Source organism: Bos taurus, chromosome 16 (assembly GCF_002263795.3).
Source record: "Bos taurus isolate L1 Dominette 01449 registration number 42190680 breed Hereford chromosome 16, ARS-UCD2.0, whole genome shotgun sequence".
NCBI lineage: Eukaryota > Metazoa > Chordata > Mammalia > Artiodactyla > Bovidae > Bos > Bos taurus.
In genome coordinates, this window is record NC_037343.1 from 62,895,668 (window position 1) to 62,913,278 (window position 17,611).

At 45.9% G+C, this 17,611-nt stretch overlaps 1 protein-coding gene across 3 annotated transcripts in view; it reads left to right on the forward strand.

Moving 5' to 3' along the window:
- CACNA1E (calcium voltage-gated channel subunit alpha1 E) overlaps window positions 1-17,611 on the forward strand; it is a 337,992-nt gene that overhangs the window by 284,064 nt on the left and 36,317 nt on the right. For all 3 annotated transcript variants that reach the window (XM_015475247.3, NM_001191123.3, XM_024976061.2), the window contains 8 exons: window positions 37-238; window positions 1,215-1,379; window positions 2,333-2,443; window positions 6,351-6,434; window positions 7,153-7,278; window positions 10,879-10,944; window positions 16,235-16,326; window positions 16,869-17,034. In XM_015475247.3, coding sequence (XP_015330733.1) covers window positions 37-238; window positions 1,215-1,379; window positions 2,333-2,443; window positions 6,351-6,434; window positions 7,153-7,278; window positions 10,879-10,944; window positions 16,235-16,326; window positions 16,869-17,034 — 1,012 coding nt within the window. The remainder of the gene's footprint in view (window positions 1-36; window positions 239-1,214; window positions 1,380-2,332; window positions 2,444-6,350; window positions 6,435-7,152; window positions 7,279-10,878; window positions 10,945-16,234; window positions 16,327-16,868; window positions 17,035-17,611) is intronic.

The window sequence follows — 17,611 nt, forward strand, 5'->3', positions numbered from 1 at the left end:
GCCCCCACCACGCCTGCCTCCTCTTTCTGTCCCCAGGGTCTTGCAGCACTCGGTCGATGTGACAGAGGAAGACCGAGGCCCAAGCCGCAGCAACCGGATGGAGATGTCCATCTTTTATGTGGTCTACTTTGTGGTCTTCCCCTTCTTCTTTGTCAACATCTTTGTGGCTCTCATCATCATCACCTTCCAGGAGCAAGGGGACAAGATGATGGAAGAGTGCAGCCTGGAGAAGAATGAGGTGAAGCAAGGGAGTCTGGAGCATGGGGCAGCAGGGGCTCCAGAAAGGACTGTCAGACCAGCAGCGTTAGGAGGAAGACAGAATGTTCTCTACTCTCTTATGAATTAGAGAATTGGGGGGAAATGTTTTAGTTGGTCATCAAATAAACATCTTTGGAGCATCTGCTGTGTTTAAAGCCCAAGGATAAGTCATAGGAATGGGCTTCCCTGGTGGCTCAGATGATAAAGAATCTGCCTGCAAAGGGGGAGACCTGAGTTCAGTCCCTCGGTTGGAAAGATCCCTTGGAGGAGGGCATGGCAACCCACTCCAGTATTCTTGCCTGGAGAATCCCATGGACAGAGGAGCCTGGTGGGCTGTAGTCCATGGGGTTGCAGTCCTTACTTTTATGCAGCATGTAGTCTAGAGGTTGGGGGTGAAAGACATGTGCTAACATTGTAACATTAAGACATCTGCTTCCCTGGCAGTGTCCCTCAATGGTGTGTATTTGCTGTAAGGGTAGGGAATAAGTCTGACTTGTTACTGCTTTTGTAGTAACAAGTGTGGTTCTGGCACATTGTCGAGTTCATTGTTTTTATCCTGGAACTGCCCTAGAAATCATTAAGAGTCTATAAGACAAATGCAAAGAAAGTGCTGTGGAAATGCACAGGGAGATAGATTTTTACTTCTGACTGCAGGCACCAGGTACAGCTTCCTGCCTAGTCATCTCAGCCATGTGCTGTGTAAGAGACCACTATTATCAATAAAAATATTAAGTCCTTACTATATGGGACTTGCTGTATGACAGTACGAAGTCCTTACCGTATGGCATCCCACCTGTAGCTTTGTCCGGATAATTTCTTTTGCTACTTTCACCTCTGCTTGCCCAGTCCTAGCCTCTTCTACACTGTCCTCTTCTCCTAAGCATCTAACAGAGAGCCCCCCAGGGTGCGAGGTTTGGGGGATCTGAGCCTGGCTAACCAGTGTGACCCTCCCGCAGAGGGCATGCATCGACTTCGCCATCAGCGCCAAACCGCTCACCCGCTACATGCCCCAGAACAGGCACACCTTCCAGTACCGCGTCTGGCACTTCGTGGTGTCTCCATCCTTTGAGTACACCATCATGGCCATGATCGCCCTGAACACCGTCGTGCTGATGATGAAGGTGAGAGGGTGGTGGCTGGGAGGCGCTGTGGGGAGCTGAGCCTCGGAGACTGCCCCCTCCCAGGGCACTTGTGTGTGTGCCCAAGACACTGAGAAAACCCTCCAGGAGAGTGAGGGGGAGGTAGGGAGGACGAATGGGGACTTGGTGTTTAATGGGAACAGAGTTTCTGTTTAGGAAGGTGAAAAATTTGGAAGATGGTAATGGTGAATGTACTTAGTGCCACTGAACTTTACAGTTAAATATGGCTAAAATTGTGTGCTTTGTATGATGTGACTTTTGCCACAATAAAAAACATTAAAAAAAAATTCAAGATTGGGAACTCTGGCAGTCCAGTGGTTTGAACGCCTCACTTCTATTGCAGGGGGCACAGGTTCAATCCCTGCTCAGGGAACTGGGATGCCACAAACTATGTACCATGGCCAAAAAAAAAAAAAAAAAAAAAAACGGCTTACCAGTCTGTTGCCTCCTTACCTACTTTTCCATTGTGGAATCTCTCTTTGATCTTGTCTCCATCAGCAAACCAGCCTCTAGGTCCTTGGGGTAAAATGCAGTGTAATACATAGCGGCAGTCATGGAACTCTGAAAACAAAGGCTGGTGATGCAGTCAGATGCAGGTGAGGGTGGAAATGTCAGCTGTGGGTGATCGTGGAGTTCTAAGAGTCAGAAGAGGTTTGATGTTATTTAATACTAAATGGTAAAGTAATTAACTCTAGGAAATGTTTCTGCCCTTCACGCCTTCAGTTTTGGGAAGACTGGCCATTTTGCTAATAAGATTTGTGTTCTTCTCTGTATCCTTTTGCTACATAGGATGTATACTTCTCCTCTCTGCCCTAAATGACTGTCTTTCCTTCTACATCATGCAGCAGAATGTCTCCCTAGGGCAGGGATGCCAGATGGCCAACCTCTGTGACCTGGATATGCCTCTCACCTTCCCTGTTTTCTCTTCCTGGCAGTACTACTCTGCTCCCTGTACCTATGAGCTGGCCCTGAAGTACCTAAATATCGCCTTCACCATGGTGTTTTCCCTGGAATGTGTCCTGAAGATCATTGCATTTGGCTTCTTGGTATGTCGTAGGATTTATCCTGGCCTCATGCTTATCTTCCCTTCTCTTTGGGCTCATTCCCAGCCTCTGTTGGAAGGGAGGGGTGGTCGCTGCTATTCCAGAAATGGTTCACACACCCACCCACCTAACTGTAAGTTTGTTTGGACTGCTCAATAAAAGGTCATAGAGACAAGATGCTGTGTGAGGGTGTTAGGAGAAGAGGCAAAGGGCACCAAAGCCCTCACAGAGACTTCAGCCCCGTTCCTTTCAAATTCTATCAGTGGTCAAGAGGCCACCAATATTGGGTCTTACTGGAACTTAGTAAGATTTACCTGTTGAGGAGGAGCCAAGCAAGGATTGGACTAGTAAACCCAAGTGCTTACTGATGGAAGGCTTAAACTCTTATAACTCAAATGGAAAGATATCTGTCCCTCTTAGCCTCCAACATAGAAAATAATAGATTTTATTAATACCTAATTGTCCTCCTCCCTTTAGTTATGTGAAGAGTAACTTTTGCCAACAAAAATAAATGTTTAGTACTAAAGCTTACAAAGACTAGTGACCTTTAAAGTGTCTGTATGTGAGAGAGAGAGAGGTGGGCATTCTGGAATAGGTTTGGGGAGCATTGGGATGAGTTTTTCTGGCATGAGTCTTCCTTTTACTTTTTTTCAACTGCTAATTATAGTTTTGGCAGATTCTCACATCTGCCATCAAGCGTGTTAAGCAAACCTAGCCTTTTGCTTCAGTGTCCTATAAACAAAACAGTTCTCTCTGCCACCCCACCCTTGGCTCAGTGTTTACAAGTAAGATCAGTGGGATACAGATAAACCCACCTGACAGCTGTTTCACACTTATTTTGTGTGTGAGCTACCATTTCAAATTATATGTGTATATGGCATTCCCTGAAAGAAGAGAAACTTAGCTTATTATCTGCATGTGGGTTTGACTGCTGGCAGCTTGGGCAGGGACTCTGACCTCAACGTGGTGGTTGTGAGTGTTAACGCTGGGGGTTGCTTCTGGCTTCCTAGTGGTTCTTTGCAAAGTCATTGATTTGATGGTGTAGGGAGGAGAGTTGAAGGGAACCCATGGCAGGTGGCTGTATTGTTGGTTGTTGGACTCCCTTTTGAGTCTTAGAGAAATCAAAAAGTAAACTACCAGCCACAAAGATGCCTTTATTATACAGTCTAGCCCTGGGCAGGGGGAGCAAGGGGCGGGGGAAGCTTATACAACAACAGGAAAAGTTTTCCTCCGCATCTTGATTACTTGCATGTTGGATTGATACTGTCTCTGCTTAAGCCCCCAATTATGTGTCAAATTGTAGGGAATACTGAATACCTACTTATAAGCTTAACTAGGTGATTCAGCCCCAAAGCCTGCCTCCTTCCCACCCTCACCCTCATATTTTCATTCAAGGTCTAGAAGCATTCTGAACACTATAAAAGGCACCACTAGCCCCAAATAAGTCTTTTCATTGATATGGTACTGTGGGTTTTCAGAATTCCCTAATATGTACTGTTTTGTCAGATCTTCGCAATGACTCTGAAATAGACATGGCAGAAACTATCCTTGTTGTTGTTTTTATTTTAAATGAGGAAATTGAAGTTCAGAAAAATTATGTTGCTTTTCGAAGGTTACAAACTAAAAGGCAGTAGAATTGGATAGTGAAATGGGAATAAAAAAGGAAGGAAGAAGAAGAAAGAAAGGGAGAGAATTAAAATACATTGGTTGTCTGGAAAAAGAAAAGTGAAAGTAAGTGTTAGTTGCTCAGTCATGTTCGACTCTTTGTGACCCCATGGACCGTAGCCCACCAGGCTCCTCTGTCCATGGGATTCTCCAAGCAAGAAAACTAGAGTAGATAGCCATTCCCTGCTCAGAGGATCTTCCTGACCCAGGGATTGAACTCAGGTCTCCTGCATTGCAAGCAGATTCTTTACCATCTGAGCCACCAGGGAAAAAAGCTTTACATATTATTCATTTTACCTTCATAAGAACTATTTTATTAGATCGGGCATTATGGTTTTCTTCTTATATGGATGAGCTGGAGCTCAACAAGATTCAGTACTTCGCATAAGTTTACTAAAAGGCAGAGCCTGTGATCAGATCCTGGTCTATCTGGCTTCAGAAGCCCACACTTTGTCCTCCATAATCTCCTAGTGTATGCCTCTGTGCTTTACCATGCTGTATTGTAAAGCCTCCTCTACTGGAATCTAGTGCTTCTGTTCCCCGAGATTTAGATTTGTATTCTAGCTCATATATGGGAACTATCTAAGAATGCAACACAGGAGACCCATATTCAATCCTTGGGTTGGGAAGATCCCCTAGAGAAGGAAATGGCAACCCACTCCAGTATTCTTACCTGGAGAATTCCATGGCCAGAGGAGCCTGGCAGGCTACAGTCCTTGGGGTTGCAAAGAGTTGGACATGATTGAGCGACTATTGCTCACTCACATCTAAGAATTAGGAAGCTCACCCCAGGTTGGAAATAGGAGAGCCCTGAGATGTGAGGAACTCAGAGACTCAACTTGGCCCCAGTCCTGAAGGAGTAGGCACCCTTAACAGGTGAGTTTGTGAGGCTGGATGTCTGGTTTATCTACATGCCTGGCAGGTGCCTGTGACTTTTGAATCAGACAGACCTTTCCAAGCCTCAGTTTTCTCATGCATTAAAGGAGGATAACAAGAACTGTCATGAACAGCCGTAGATCCTGTGTGTGTGTCCAATCAGGGAACATGCCTAAGATGTCTGGTCCTGAGTAGGTGCTCGTAAATCTACCTTCTCTCTCCCCACACCATTTCTCTCCATCACATCTCCCTCCCTACTCTTCATGCCAGCCCTACCAATCGGTAATTTGTGAAGTATTTATCACTACCTACTTAGAGCATCCATGGGAGGAATAAATGAACTGAAAGAATGCTGAGGAAGGGTCTGGCACAGAATCTGGCATGTATAGTAAGGATTCTTGAATGCCAGCCGTGGGGGTGGGAGAAGGTATAGTTGCACAGTCTCAAGGGTCACTTACAGGAGCTGTCACCCACGGGTAAGTGGGTAATGTTTTGGAGACCCAGGTATTCTCTTTCTTTTAAGGAATATAGTTCAAGGTCTGTGTTCACCTGAGCCCTGGAGATGAGAGCAGAGCCCACTTTGCTTTAACGTTCCAGAGCTGAATGTTTTCTGGTTGGTGCATTTTCCAGGTCCTTTACGCCTTCGTCTCCTTTAACCTTCTCATCTCATTACTGCTTCCTTATATTTTATTTATTCACACTTCCTCGAAAGGTGTAACAGAGCCGAGAAAGATGGGAAAGATGATTTCGTTCATCCTATGCCAATCAGAAGTTGGTTTGAAAATGTTCAATGAAGTTAGGAAGAGATTTTTGGCACATCTTTGATCTTTAGGCACTTAGGACATCTCTGACTTTTATTGTTAGTTGAAAATCAGAATGGTGTATTTATAGGGTCCCATTATACTATTTAAATAGTTTAAAAGTTGTAGTTATAGAAAACCTTAGACTAATACTGTAAATCATTTTATTGTCTTGTGGGTAACAATGATGATCTTTCTTTTCTTGGAGGTCAACATGTTCTAGGCTACAAATCACTTTCTTGCATATTTTTATGTAGTATTACATTAAAAAATCTTATGTGTTCTTTATATAGCTTTTTAGTGACAGCTTCAAAAAACAAGGTCTTCAAATAGTGATGAAACTGCTTCCCAAATGAGAAATTCTCAAATTAGTGAAGGAGAAACTGCATTTTTGGTTAGAAATAGGAAACTAAAGCCAAAGTTAAAATGAACTTGTCTTGGAATTGAAAAGCTTTAATTCCAAGTGAAAGAATTATATCATGAAAGATATATTTTCTTCATTTTTCCCCCTTGTTTTCTTTTCCTCCCCGCCCCCACCCCCAATGCTCATGGCTGAATTCACTTGGCAGAACTATTTCCGAGACACCTGGAATATCTTTGACTTCATCACTGTGATTGGCAGTATCACAGAAATTATTCTGACGGACAGCAAGGTAAATAGCTCTTCCGTCTTTCTCTTTAAGCTCGGCCCTGGAGTAGCATTAAAACAATCCTCAGCACATTCAGTCCATTTTTAACTCCTCGAACCCAATGTGCAGCCCCCTATTCACTTCCTCAGTCCTGAGCTTTCCCCAGAAAATGGGACCATTGGATGGCACTGGATCTCATGGAAGGTGTGGGCCCGTTTGCACGACTCAAATAGGTGAGTGGGATAGAGGGCCCAGGAGAGGCCATGTCACCGTGTTCTGCTGGATTCTTCAGGAGATACCAAGAATCTAGGCACAGGATCTTTGCCCTCAAAGTTGTTAGATCTGAAGTGGTTCCCTGAGATGGTTCATCCCAAACAAAACTTGGAGAGCTCATCACAAAACCAGCATGTTCTAGAGGGATTATGAGGTCTGCTCTCTGACACCCACGTGCAGAGTCAGGACCACTCAGAGAAGACTGGGGAGGCCAGTTTTGCCAACTGTTTTCCGGGCACCCATCTGGGGAACTTCTATACCCTCCTGCCTGGGAACAGAGGGTGGGCCTGGGGAGGCTCGGAGAGATGGTCCTCTCTGGCCAGCCAGCTGGAGACAGGGTTAAAAATGAAAGACACCATTCATGTTCTATTTAATGATCTGAATGAGGGATAAAGGCACAAATGGCAGTGCTTAACTTTCCTAAATGACCCAAATGTCACTAATGATATGTTTCCTTCTGGTCCACCAGCTGGTGAACACTAGTGGCTTCAACATGAGCTTTCTGAAGCTCTTCCGAGCGGCCCGCCTCATCAAGCTGCTGCGTCAGGGCTACACCATCCGCATTTTACTGTGGACCTTCGTGCAGTCCTTTAAGGTAAAAGGCCTTACCAGCTCCTCCTCTGAGGCTTGAGGGGCTCCTGTCACATCAGACAGAACACTGGGCAACACAGCATTATTCTGCAGGTCCCCTCGCCTCTGGGAATGGGTGTTTGTCAGAAGCATCAGATGAACACAGCAGTCCTCAGCTACAGTACAACTCGGCCAGGAAGGTGGTTAGCTTATGACTGATTGGTTAGGATCTCATTCTAGAAAGCATCCCAACTTTGAAACTGAGTTATCGTCTCTGTTCGCTGAGGCAGGGGGCTTGTCTTATGAGGTGTGTTCCCTCCCAAGTATTCCAGAATGCCCGGAGCAATCCTATCCATGGGCAGAGCCAACCACCTGTAGTCACATACCCTCTGCATTTTCAGAGGTTCGTCCGTGGCTTTATTTCACCCAACAGTTTTTCAAAGGACTCCTTGGGTTGTGTTTTGTAATGAGATGATTCATACCATTCCCACATATGTCATCATTAGTATGTAATTCCTGAACCACTGAGTATATGGCATGCTAATGGCCACCTCTGCGTCCTGCAAATGAATAGGACATCTGGGCAAGGTTAATATGGTGAGCATCTGTTGAATGACCTCATGGAGTTGTACAGAGGTATATGTGTAATAAACAAGTTAAAAATTGAAACCTGAGACCCATGTAAATGGCAGAGACTTGCAGTAAAAGAAATTTTCCATATTTAAATATTTGCATGCTGTAGCAAATATAATTAGTTTTTGAAGTTTGGGGAGTGTTGATGCTGTTCAAAAACGTACTATTTTCTTCAAAAAAATAGAGTTTTTCAATAAATGTATTTTTAAAATCTGATGAAATTGATTCAAAGATGAAAAATCATGAATTCAATAATTGCCTTCTTTAATTATTTGTACATTTTAATTTATTTTGATGTTTGGCTGCACTGGGTCTTCATTGCTGCATGTGGGCTTTCTCTAGTTGCAGAGAGAAGGGGCTTCTCTTCATTGCGGTGCTTGGGCTTCTCATTCCAGTGGCTTCTCTTGTTGCTGAGCACAGGCTCTAGACACATGGGCTTCAGTAATTGCTGCTTTCAGGCTCTGGAGCTCAGGCTTAGTAATTCTGGTGCGCGGGCTTGGTTGCTCCAAGGCATGTGGAATCTTCCTAGACCAGGGCTCAAACCCATGTCCCCTGTGTTGGTAAGTGGATTCTTAACCACCAGACCACCAGGGAGTCCAATTATTTGTATATTTTAATTCCAAACTGAACTGAAGAGAGCTTGTCAGTGAATCCGTGGTTTCTCGTTATTTGAAAGGGACTTCACCCCACACCGTCATGACTGAATTACTTCTCCATCAAGTTCCTGTGCATCTGAAATGTGAGACCAGTTGTAAGGATGTTCAGGTTCCCACGAGCAACCTTGACATCTTTATTGTATTCATCATAATTGTATGGTGTGATAATTCCCACAGAGGCCTCACCTCAGTGAAAACTGTTTCTCCAAAACTGAATGACAGAGGAGAAATCAAAACCCTTAGCAAGAATTTAACCGTTTGAGTCTTGAATGGAGCTGGATTTAGAATTTGAAACACAAGATGCTCTTAAAACCTCTTTGTAGAGGCCTGCCCAACAAGTTACAGCTGTTAGTCTCTTAAGAAATATGTGTCAGCCTGTCATAGTCTCGCGATCACCAATTCTCTGTGAAAGTGTGTACTATTGAGGGCACAGAAAAGCGTGTCATAAACTGATGGCCAAATGGTTGGCTTATTCCAGTGAATAGAGAAGATTGGAGGCAGTTGTATCTGTCTCCAGGTGACACTGTGATGGATGGGTGTTTGCTTTGGGAGCCACTCTGGGACACAGTGTAGAAGTTGTTTTCTTGAAGTTGGTTTAACAAAGGCTGCCTCTGCACACACACAGCAGAGAGTCACACCGTGTAGACAGCATTGTCCCGTCTCTGCCTCCCCCTCCCTCCCCCTGAGCATCACCTCATTGTCTGCCACTGACTCCTACTCAGTGCTTCTCTCTCTTCCTTATTTTTTTTTTCCTTTCATAATTTAACGATGACATTCGGCTGTCTTCCGGTTTGCATATTTTCTGACCAGAAGTATGTTGTTATTCTTTGTTCTGTGAATGTGTCCTGTCTTTTCTTTCTCCAGGTGTTTTACAATCCTTTTTGAAAACAAAATTTTTGGATGTGCCACTCCACATGTGGGGTCTTAGTTCCCTGACCAGGCATCAAAACCACGCCCCTGCATTGGGAGTGTGGAGTCTTAACCACTGGATCACCAAGGAAGCCCCTCTTTTCCTTATTTTGTGTTGGAATGTATGCCATGACAAGAAGGGAGATCAGGATGGGAGAGAGGTACCAGGAACTAGAGATGATGGGATGGGGAAGGCAGCGTAAAGGCAGGAAGCACGACATAGAAGGTGATGGGAAGAGGCCAGAAACCTGCCTCCCTGCTCTCTCCTTTCAGCAGAAGGTGTCTTTACATGCCCCTGGGGAATGTAGCCACTCCTCATAGACTATGAGAATCAGCACTCCATTGGAGAAAGGGTTCTCCCACCAACTCTCAATTTCATTTTCATGTTTATTCTTTATTCAAATTGTAAAAAGTCTCCCAGGACTCTTCATTTAGTTAGCACCGTTGAGAAGCTCTGCCTGGCTCATGCAGTCTGAAAGCCTTCAATTGCCCTCCTGGGAGTCGTGCTGTACACACTTGAGAGAATGAAGACCTGGAGTTGCACGAACTGCCAGGGAGGCTTCCTGGGTGGTGAAAACAAGGGGCTTCCATTGTCAGCACCAAGATCCCCCAGAATTGTAGTGCCCACCCTGACCATCAAACCAAACTGCCCTATGTCTTCACCCTCCCCCAACCACCAGGGGTAGCTCCCTGCCTGCCTTTTCCTCCACTTACCGCTTCACCTCCACCTTTAAAGAGTTGTCATCCCTGAGGGGCAGGTAGCTTGCACAAGATGGAAACTTGTGCTACGTAGCTTCCCAGCAGGGTTTTGTGGTCACTCACACTTTGAAAGGTTTTTTGGAATTTTATACAAAACAGACTGAAAGGTCAGCAGGCTTAAACATTGGAAAAAGATGTTTCATCAGAGCTTGAAGGCGCCTTCTAGGAACTGACCAATGCCTGAGACCCCAGCCGATTCATTCTGCTTCCAGTGCTCCATTAGGAGCCTCGTGTTGAGTGAAGGAGTGGGAAGGGTAATACGGGGATTTGGGAGTCAAAGCTGAATGCTTGCTGTGTAATTGGCATCATAATTGCCCAGGTTATTAATATTCTGCATACAGAGTGGGATGAAGCCCAGACCCAGGAATTTTTCCCAGCTCTCCCTCAGAGACCCGGCCATACACTTTTCTGGGTCTGAGAATATTCTTGGTGAGGAAGGAAATTACAAACCTCTCTGGGGCCAACAGCTTGCATACCTATCAGACAATGTGGACATCTGCAAAAACACAGAACTCCAAAATAGAACATTCCAGGGGATCAGAGAGCCGCTGCCCTGTGTTTAAGTCAGTATCAGGGCGAGACTGAGACTTGCACTGCCTGGGGTGCAGTTTGTTGACCTCGGAGCTGCCTGCCTTGAAATTCATGGTTGTGTCTCTGCTTCCTTCCAGGCCCTTCCCTATGTCTGCCTTCTGATCGCCATGCTTTTCTTCATCTATGCCATCATTGGGATGCAGGTGAGTGGGTGCCTTGGGAACCTGATGGGGGATAGCTGTTGCCCATGTTGTCTCTGACTTTCCAGCCTGAGCCTGCAGGATTCAAGGTGCTTTAAAGAATCCCTTCTTACCCAGAGGTTGAAGTGTTAGTAGCTCAGTCGTGTCCGACTCTTTGCACCCCCATGGACTGTAGCCCTCCAGGCTGCTCTGTCCATGGGATTCTTCAGGCAAGAATACTGGAGTAGGTTGTCATTTCCTTCTCCAGGTGATCTTCCCGACCCAGGGATTGAACCTGGATCTCCTTCATTGCAGGCGCTTTCTTTACCACTAAGCCACCAGGGAAGCCTCTTACCCAGAGGCTGACTTTAATATCTTGTTGCAGCATGACCTTGGGAAGTCACACATGCAGTTCCCCACTCAGGTTGCCCAGGTGATCAGAGTGGTCTGATACAGGGGCTTCGTCTGTGGTTGTCAGGTCCTGGTGCTTCCTCACAAGCAGTTGGACTCCACTGAAGATAATGCTGTTGTTCTTGGCCAGAGGGTGCCCCCTGAAACTAAGGAGAGGGTGAGACTCCTGATCGTCCATATCTCAGGAGCCTCCCATATTTGAACCAGACCTAGAAGAAGATTTGGTGGTTGCTCTCTTATAGACACAGACACAAAATGTATGTGAGTTACACCCCAAACAGCTGAGATTGGGAACAACTCAGAATCCCTGGCAGTGAGCCCAGTCCTTGGGAAACCCATGGGCCACATTCCAACTGATACCTCTCAAAGGACCATGCAGCCTGCCAGATGGTTCTCCTGGGTTAGCATATCCTTTCTGGTTTCAAGATTGAGACATGGATGAGGTTCCCACCCTGGGTACTCATGCAGGTAGCCAGAGGCCCACTGAGCAGAAGGGGCCGAAAGATCTTTCAAAAGGCAGTGGTCATCTGTGGTGGGTGAACACCTACCATAAACACCCTGCCGCATATCCCAGCACCTGTCCGGTTGGGTACACAGGCTCTGCTGGGCTCCAAGAGGCCAACTTTCTGACTTGGAGATATGGAGGCTACACCCTGGTGTAAGACCTCAGCCACGTGGCCGTCTCCTGCAGTCAGGCAGTCTGGCTGCCTTTGGATGGCCAGCTGCCTTCTCAGTGGTGGCTGCCACCTGGAGCCACTGCTCACATCCCCCAGACTTGCCATGTCGGCAGCCCTTTCTAGAGCTTATCTGAAATGTCGTCTTTTTGCTCCTCTCTCTTGCCTGCACTTCCTAATTTTGTTCATCTTTTAATCCCATTACTGGAGAGTTTTGTTCTCCAAAAATACAATAGAATGTCAGATGTCAGAAAATGTGAGACTTGGTTGAAAAGTAATGAGTTCTTCACAAAGGATATTTCAGTAGAGCTTTAATGATGATGTCAGGGGTGTGTTGCAAGCTGAATCCCAGCTGAAGCTTGTCTTGCTGACTTCTGTTAAGTCCTTTCTAACTCGGAAGCATTTGATTCTAGAATTTAAATGTTCTTTAATAGCCAAATGAAACTTAATTAAATTAGGTTGTTGTTGTTGTTGTTTGTCCACACTTAAGGGGGAAGATCCCCTGGAGAAGGGAATGGCAACCCACTCTGGTATTCCTGCCTGGAGGATTCCATGGATAGAGGAGCCTGGAGGCCCCCAGTCCATGGAGTTGCAAAGAGTTGGACAGGACTGAGCAACTAACACTTTCAAAATAGTTCTTATCCCTTTTCATCTTCAAGCAAAATAAACTAGAATAACACCATCTCTAATACCTGTTAGTGATACTACTGATAATGATGAATACCATTTACTATCACTTGAATTCCTAAGTGTTTTAGACACTGTGCTGAATGTGTGCTCTTACCTACTCCTGCCTCTCCCTTCCTCTCTTTCTTCCTCTCTCTCTCCCTTCTATATGTATATATTATACACAAACACATAAATACAGGACACACAAGATACATAACTAATGTATTCAGGAATGATGTGAAAATGTTTACAGGTGGGTTTCACTGTTTCCATTATTGCTTAGCATGGTAAGGAACTTGCAACACACTCCAGATCTTAGATAGTAAGTGGGAGAGATGAGTTTAAATCTCAGCTCCGTCTGCTCCACAGCCCATGTCTGCACCTTCTCTGTGCTGTCTCTCCTCCCACCAACAAGGAAACACAAGTATTTCTTTGACTCTTCAGTGGTAGGTGGAAAGTTCTTCAGTTGTGACATTGTGATATTTACAGTAGCCATAATGTGTAATAATTTATTGCCTGTAGACCTATTTCCAAAAAATAAAAGCACTGTTCCCATTCTACCAAGACAGGAATGGCATCCCCATTTTGACATACCTTTAGCTGGCTGTCTTCATCGTGGCCCTTGATAGAGAACCCACACCATGAATAAAGAAGACTCCTAAAAAAAAAAAAAAAAAGCAGACACCTAGCTTGTTACTAGAAAGATTTCTCGTATAGCCGTAACAAAGCAGGGGGATCCGTACCAACAGAAAAGCAAAAGGAGAGTAGAGAAGCATTGGAAAGACAGAGATAGCAACAGGATGTATCTCTGAGAAGTATTGTTATTCTGAATTCTCAAGGGCTTCTTGGAAGAAGAGAGCTTTGCAGACAAACCTGAGGGTAAAAAGGAGTAAGGTGCTGGGTTTGGGAAAGAACCCTGGGGCTGCTAGTAGTCAGGAGGTGTGGCTTGTAGGCCTCAGCTCCACCGCTGACCAGCTGTGCAAACTTAGATCACTGAACCTCTCTTGGACATCATCACCACCAGTGCAGCAGAGGAGTTGGATAGATAGCTTTATGGATCCCTTCTAGTTCTAAAATTCTGTATGTATGTGCTCAGTTGCTCAGGCATGGTTGACTGTTTGCGACCCCATGGACTGTAGCCCATTAAGCTTCTCCGCTCATGAAATTTTCCAGGCAAGAATACTGGGGCAAGTTTCCATTTCCTACTCCAGGGGATCTTCCTGATCCAGGGATTGAAACCTTGTCCCCTGTATCTCCTGCGTTGCCAGGTGGATTCTTTACCACTGTGCCACCTGGGAAACCCCAATCCCAAGTGAAAACAAGAGTTAAGCCTATAATTTCATTAAGTGTGCAGATGGGTCTCAGCAAACCTTCTTTCTCTTCCATAGCCTTTCCTTATGATATAGGAGATTTGGGTTAATGACAAGGACTAAGTGACAAGCTTTAAAAAAAGGTGAAAAAGTTTAAAGGCCACCTTTGTAATAAATATGCACTTTCAGCTTAACAATAGCTCCTTGACTATTATACACATAACTTTTATAAAATAACAGTGTGCCCTCTGGCCAGTTCATGATTGGTAAGGTGTTTGAGAAAATCGTAGAGAGGACAACTAATGAAGTCTTCAGGAGAGTCATAGGGAGAAAAAACACCAAGTTGTGTGTGTGAAAATCAGGGATAAGTTGTGGATTGTGTTTTAAGAGGATGAAAAGAAAGACAGAAGGAGACATGAACATGGGCAAGGATATGTGACAGTTTCCTCCTGGGGCATCCAGAACTAGGTTTGATTGTTTGGCTGGGATTTTTTTTCAGTGCTACTATTTGTCTGATTGGGAGCCCTCAGCCTTCTTATCTCCCTTCCCTCCTTCCCCAGTGCCACCTAGCTTGCCACCTCCATTCTCCCTGAGAGAGAAGTAGTATTTAGGTTTTGAAAATCAGCTATGAGAACAAATTCCCCAAGCAGGTGTCAGTGGGAGTTATTTGAGCAAAATAGCAGAGACTGTTCCTCAATCACACATTCCAGACACTGTTAGGAGGAAAGTGTGTTCCATTTAGCACATATTAGATAAGCTGAAGCATGTTAAATACAGGCTGAAAATTATCCCAAAAGGCTGGAAAAGTGACCTGTAAGCCTTCAGTTGCACAAACATTGCCTTGTGAGAGCAGACCCTGAGGCAGATCTGAATCATGTGTACATGTGTAAGGATACCCTTCCCATCTAGAGAGGGCTTCCCTGATAGCTGGCTCAGTTGGTAAAGAATCTGCCTGCAGTGCAGGAGACCCCAGTTAGATTCCTGGATCAGGAAGATCCTCTGGAGAAGGCATAGGCTACACACTCCAGTATTCTTGGGCTTCCCTTGTGGCTCAGCTGGTAAAGAATCTGCCTGCAATCTCTGGGTTGGGAAGATCCCCTGGAGAAGGGAAGGGCTACCCATTCCAATATTCTGGCCTGGAGAATTCCATGGACTGTATAGTCCATGGGGTCGCAGAGAGTCAGACACGACTGAGCGACTTTCACATTACTTCACTTCCCATCTAAAGAGATGTGGGATACACCTTGGCTCCAGGCAGCACTGTGTCTAGGAGTTCATCCTTATTCTCTGTGGCCAGAGGTCTTGTGTGTGCCTCTTATTTCCATATGAATTTACACAGTAACCACATTCTAAGCCCAATGAGCAACGGCAGATTAGAAAACTCACTCTGTAGCCAGATCTGCCCAAACCTGTTTTCTTTTTCCTTTTCCAAGTATCAAGTTTTCCAGACTTTCTTCATCTGATGGGCCTGGGTTATAGACGTATCACACTTCCAAGGTGTGACTCTTTGGATGGGAGCACATCCCAGGAAGATAAGCATGCCCCTCTCTGACTTACACTGCTTGCAAATTTCAGGGTAGCATCTGCCTATTTCTTTTTTATAAAGAATAAACCACATCTTCTGCAAATACATATGCTCTGATGATTACCAGCTGAGACAGGAAGAGAGGTGGGTAACGTGTTCCCTGCACGCCTATCATGGGGTAATCTTGTTGACAGACAGCTTGAATGCCATGGTGAATAGGTATCATAGAAATTAAAAGACCAAATTAGGTGTGGGAGGAACTACATCTAAGCAGAATGACTTCCAGAGATCTTGCCTTCTATGGTCCTTGCAAGCATTCCTCCTCGCTTCCCAGGAGAATATAACTCTTCACACGTATCAGGCCAAGAACGTGGGGTCTGCCAGCCTTCCTGGGTTTTGAGTTGTCTGCTTCAGGGTTAGGCCGTCAGGAGGAGCCATGTAGGTGAAGTTACCGCCCCTGCCAGTATGTGCTCGGTCAGGTCGGACTCTTTGCGACCCCATGGACTGTAGCCTGCCAGGCTCCTCTGTCCATGGGATTTCCCAGGCAAGAATATTGGAGTGGGTTTGCCATTTCTTCCTGCACAGGATGTTCCAGACCCAGGGATCGAACCCACGTCTCTTGCGTCTCCTGCATTGGCAAACGGCTTCTTTACCATGACGCCACTGACCCTGCAGGTCCCACTGCTCACTGATGCTCAGGGCTTTCTGCTGTTTTTCTCATCCAGGTCTTTGGAAACATAAAGTTAGATGAGGAGAGTCACATCAACCGGCACAACAACTTCCGGAGTTTCTTTGGGTCCCTCATGCTGCTCTTCAGGTACCTGGATCCGTCCCTGCGGTGGCTGGAGCGCTCCTGAGAGAGAGAGAGACAGTCACCCACCTTTTCTGCCTGTTCCCCTTTGTCTGCCTGCTCTGCTCCTGTGAGGATAGATGGGGGTGGGATGGTGGTGGGGCCTCCAGAAGACCGCCCTGCTGACTTCAGGAAGTTTCCTCTGCATCTTTGACTCCGTATGCAAATGGCAACTTCTGCACCTCCTCTAGGGCTCAAAGAGGGGGAATCTTTGGACAGAGTCCATTAAAAGGCTGAAACATAGATGGCCAGGTTTACATGGGGTCTGGGAGTCTCACAGCCCTCTCTACCACTGTCAACAGAAGACAGAGAAGCAGTGTGTGAGGTTGCAGAGCCCCAGGAGCCCTCCCTGGCACTCTCCATCACAGGATGGAGAGCACAGGCAGAGGCTAACTGGGCGAAAAAGGAACCTAGGGAGGAAAGAAGGGATGCCGGAACTGGGAAGATGGCCAAGGAGAGGATGGGCCGTGCAGACCTGCTACTACTAACCGAGTTGTTTTTGCATTCAGGAGTGCCACGGGTGAGGCCTGGCAGGAGATAATGCTGTCGTGTCTCGGGGAGAAGGGCTGTGAGCCCGACACCACTGCGCCGTCGGGGCAGAGCGAGAGCGAGCGCTGTGGCACCGACCTGGCCTACGTGTACTTCGTCTCCTTCATCTTCTTCTGCTCCTTCCTGGTGAGCAACCGTGAGCTATCAGCTCAAGAGGGGTCCAGCCCACCTGTCTGATAAACAGACGAGAGGTTTCCTTCTGTGTACATTCAGTCACATGCTCTAGCCCGTGTTGAGAAATAGGTCCTCCTCAAGAGAGCTCTTGGAGGCCAGGGTGCTTGTCAGACACCCGGGTGGGTCGCTTTTGTTGGCTGAGAAACGTCTTTGCTCCTTCTAGGGTAGGACTGCGTGAGGAGAGGTGATGAGGGGGTGGATGGGGTTCAGCAAACATAGTATTAAATGTCACATTGAATTGGTGGTGACCCAGAGTAAATCTTTCTCTTCTGTATCTCCGGTGTTTTATCTTACAAGCAGAGCTGAGAATCCCATCTCTCTTTCGGAGACCTTTGGACCCTTTGAGAAAATGTACCGTGAAACTCTAAGGGGACAGCATTAATCGAAGCAGGATAAATGACAATGTACAATGGAATAGGTGTGGTTCTTTCGTAGGTTGCTATGTTTGATGGCACTTGGCCAACTTGATAGATGTGAAAGGATACAATTGCTCTAGCACTGGTAAATATTGAGTAATGTATGAAGCACA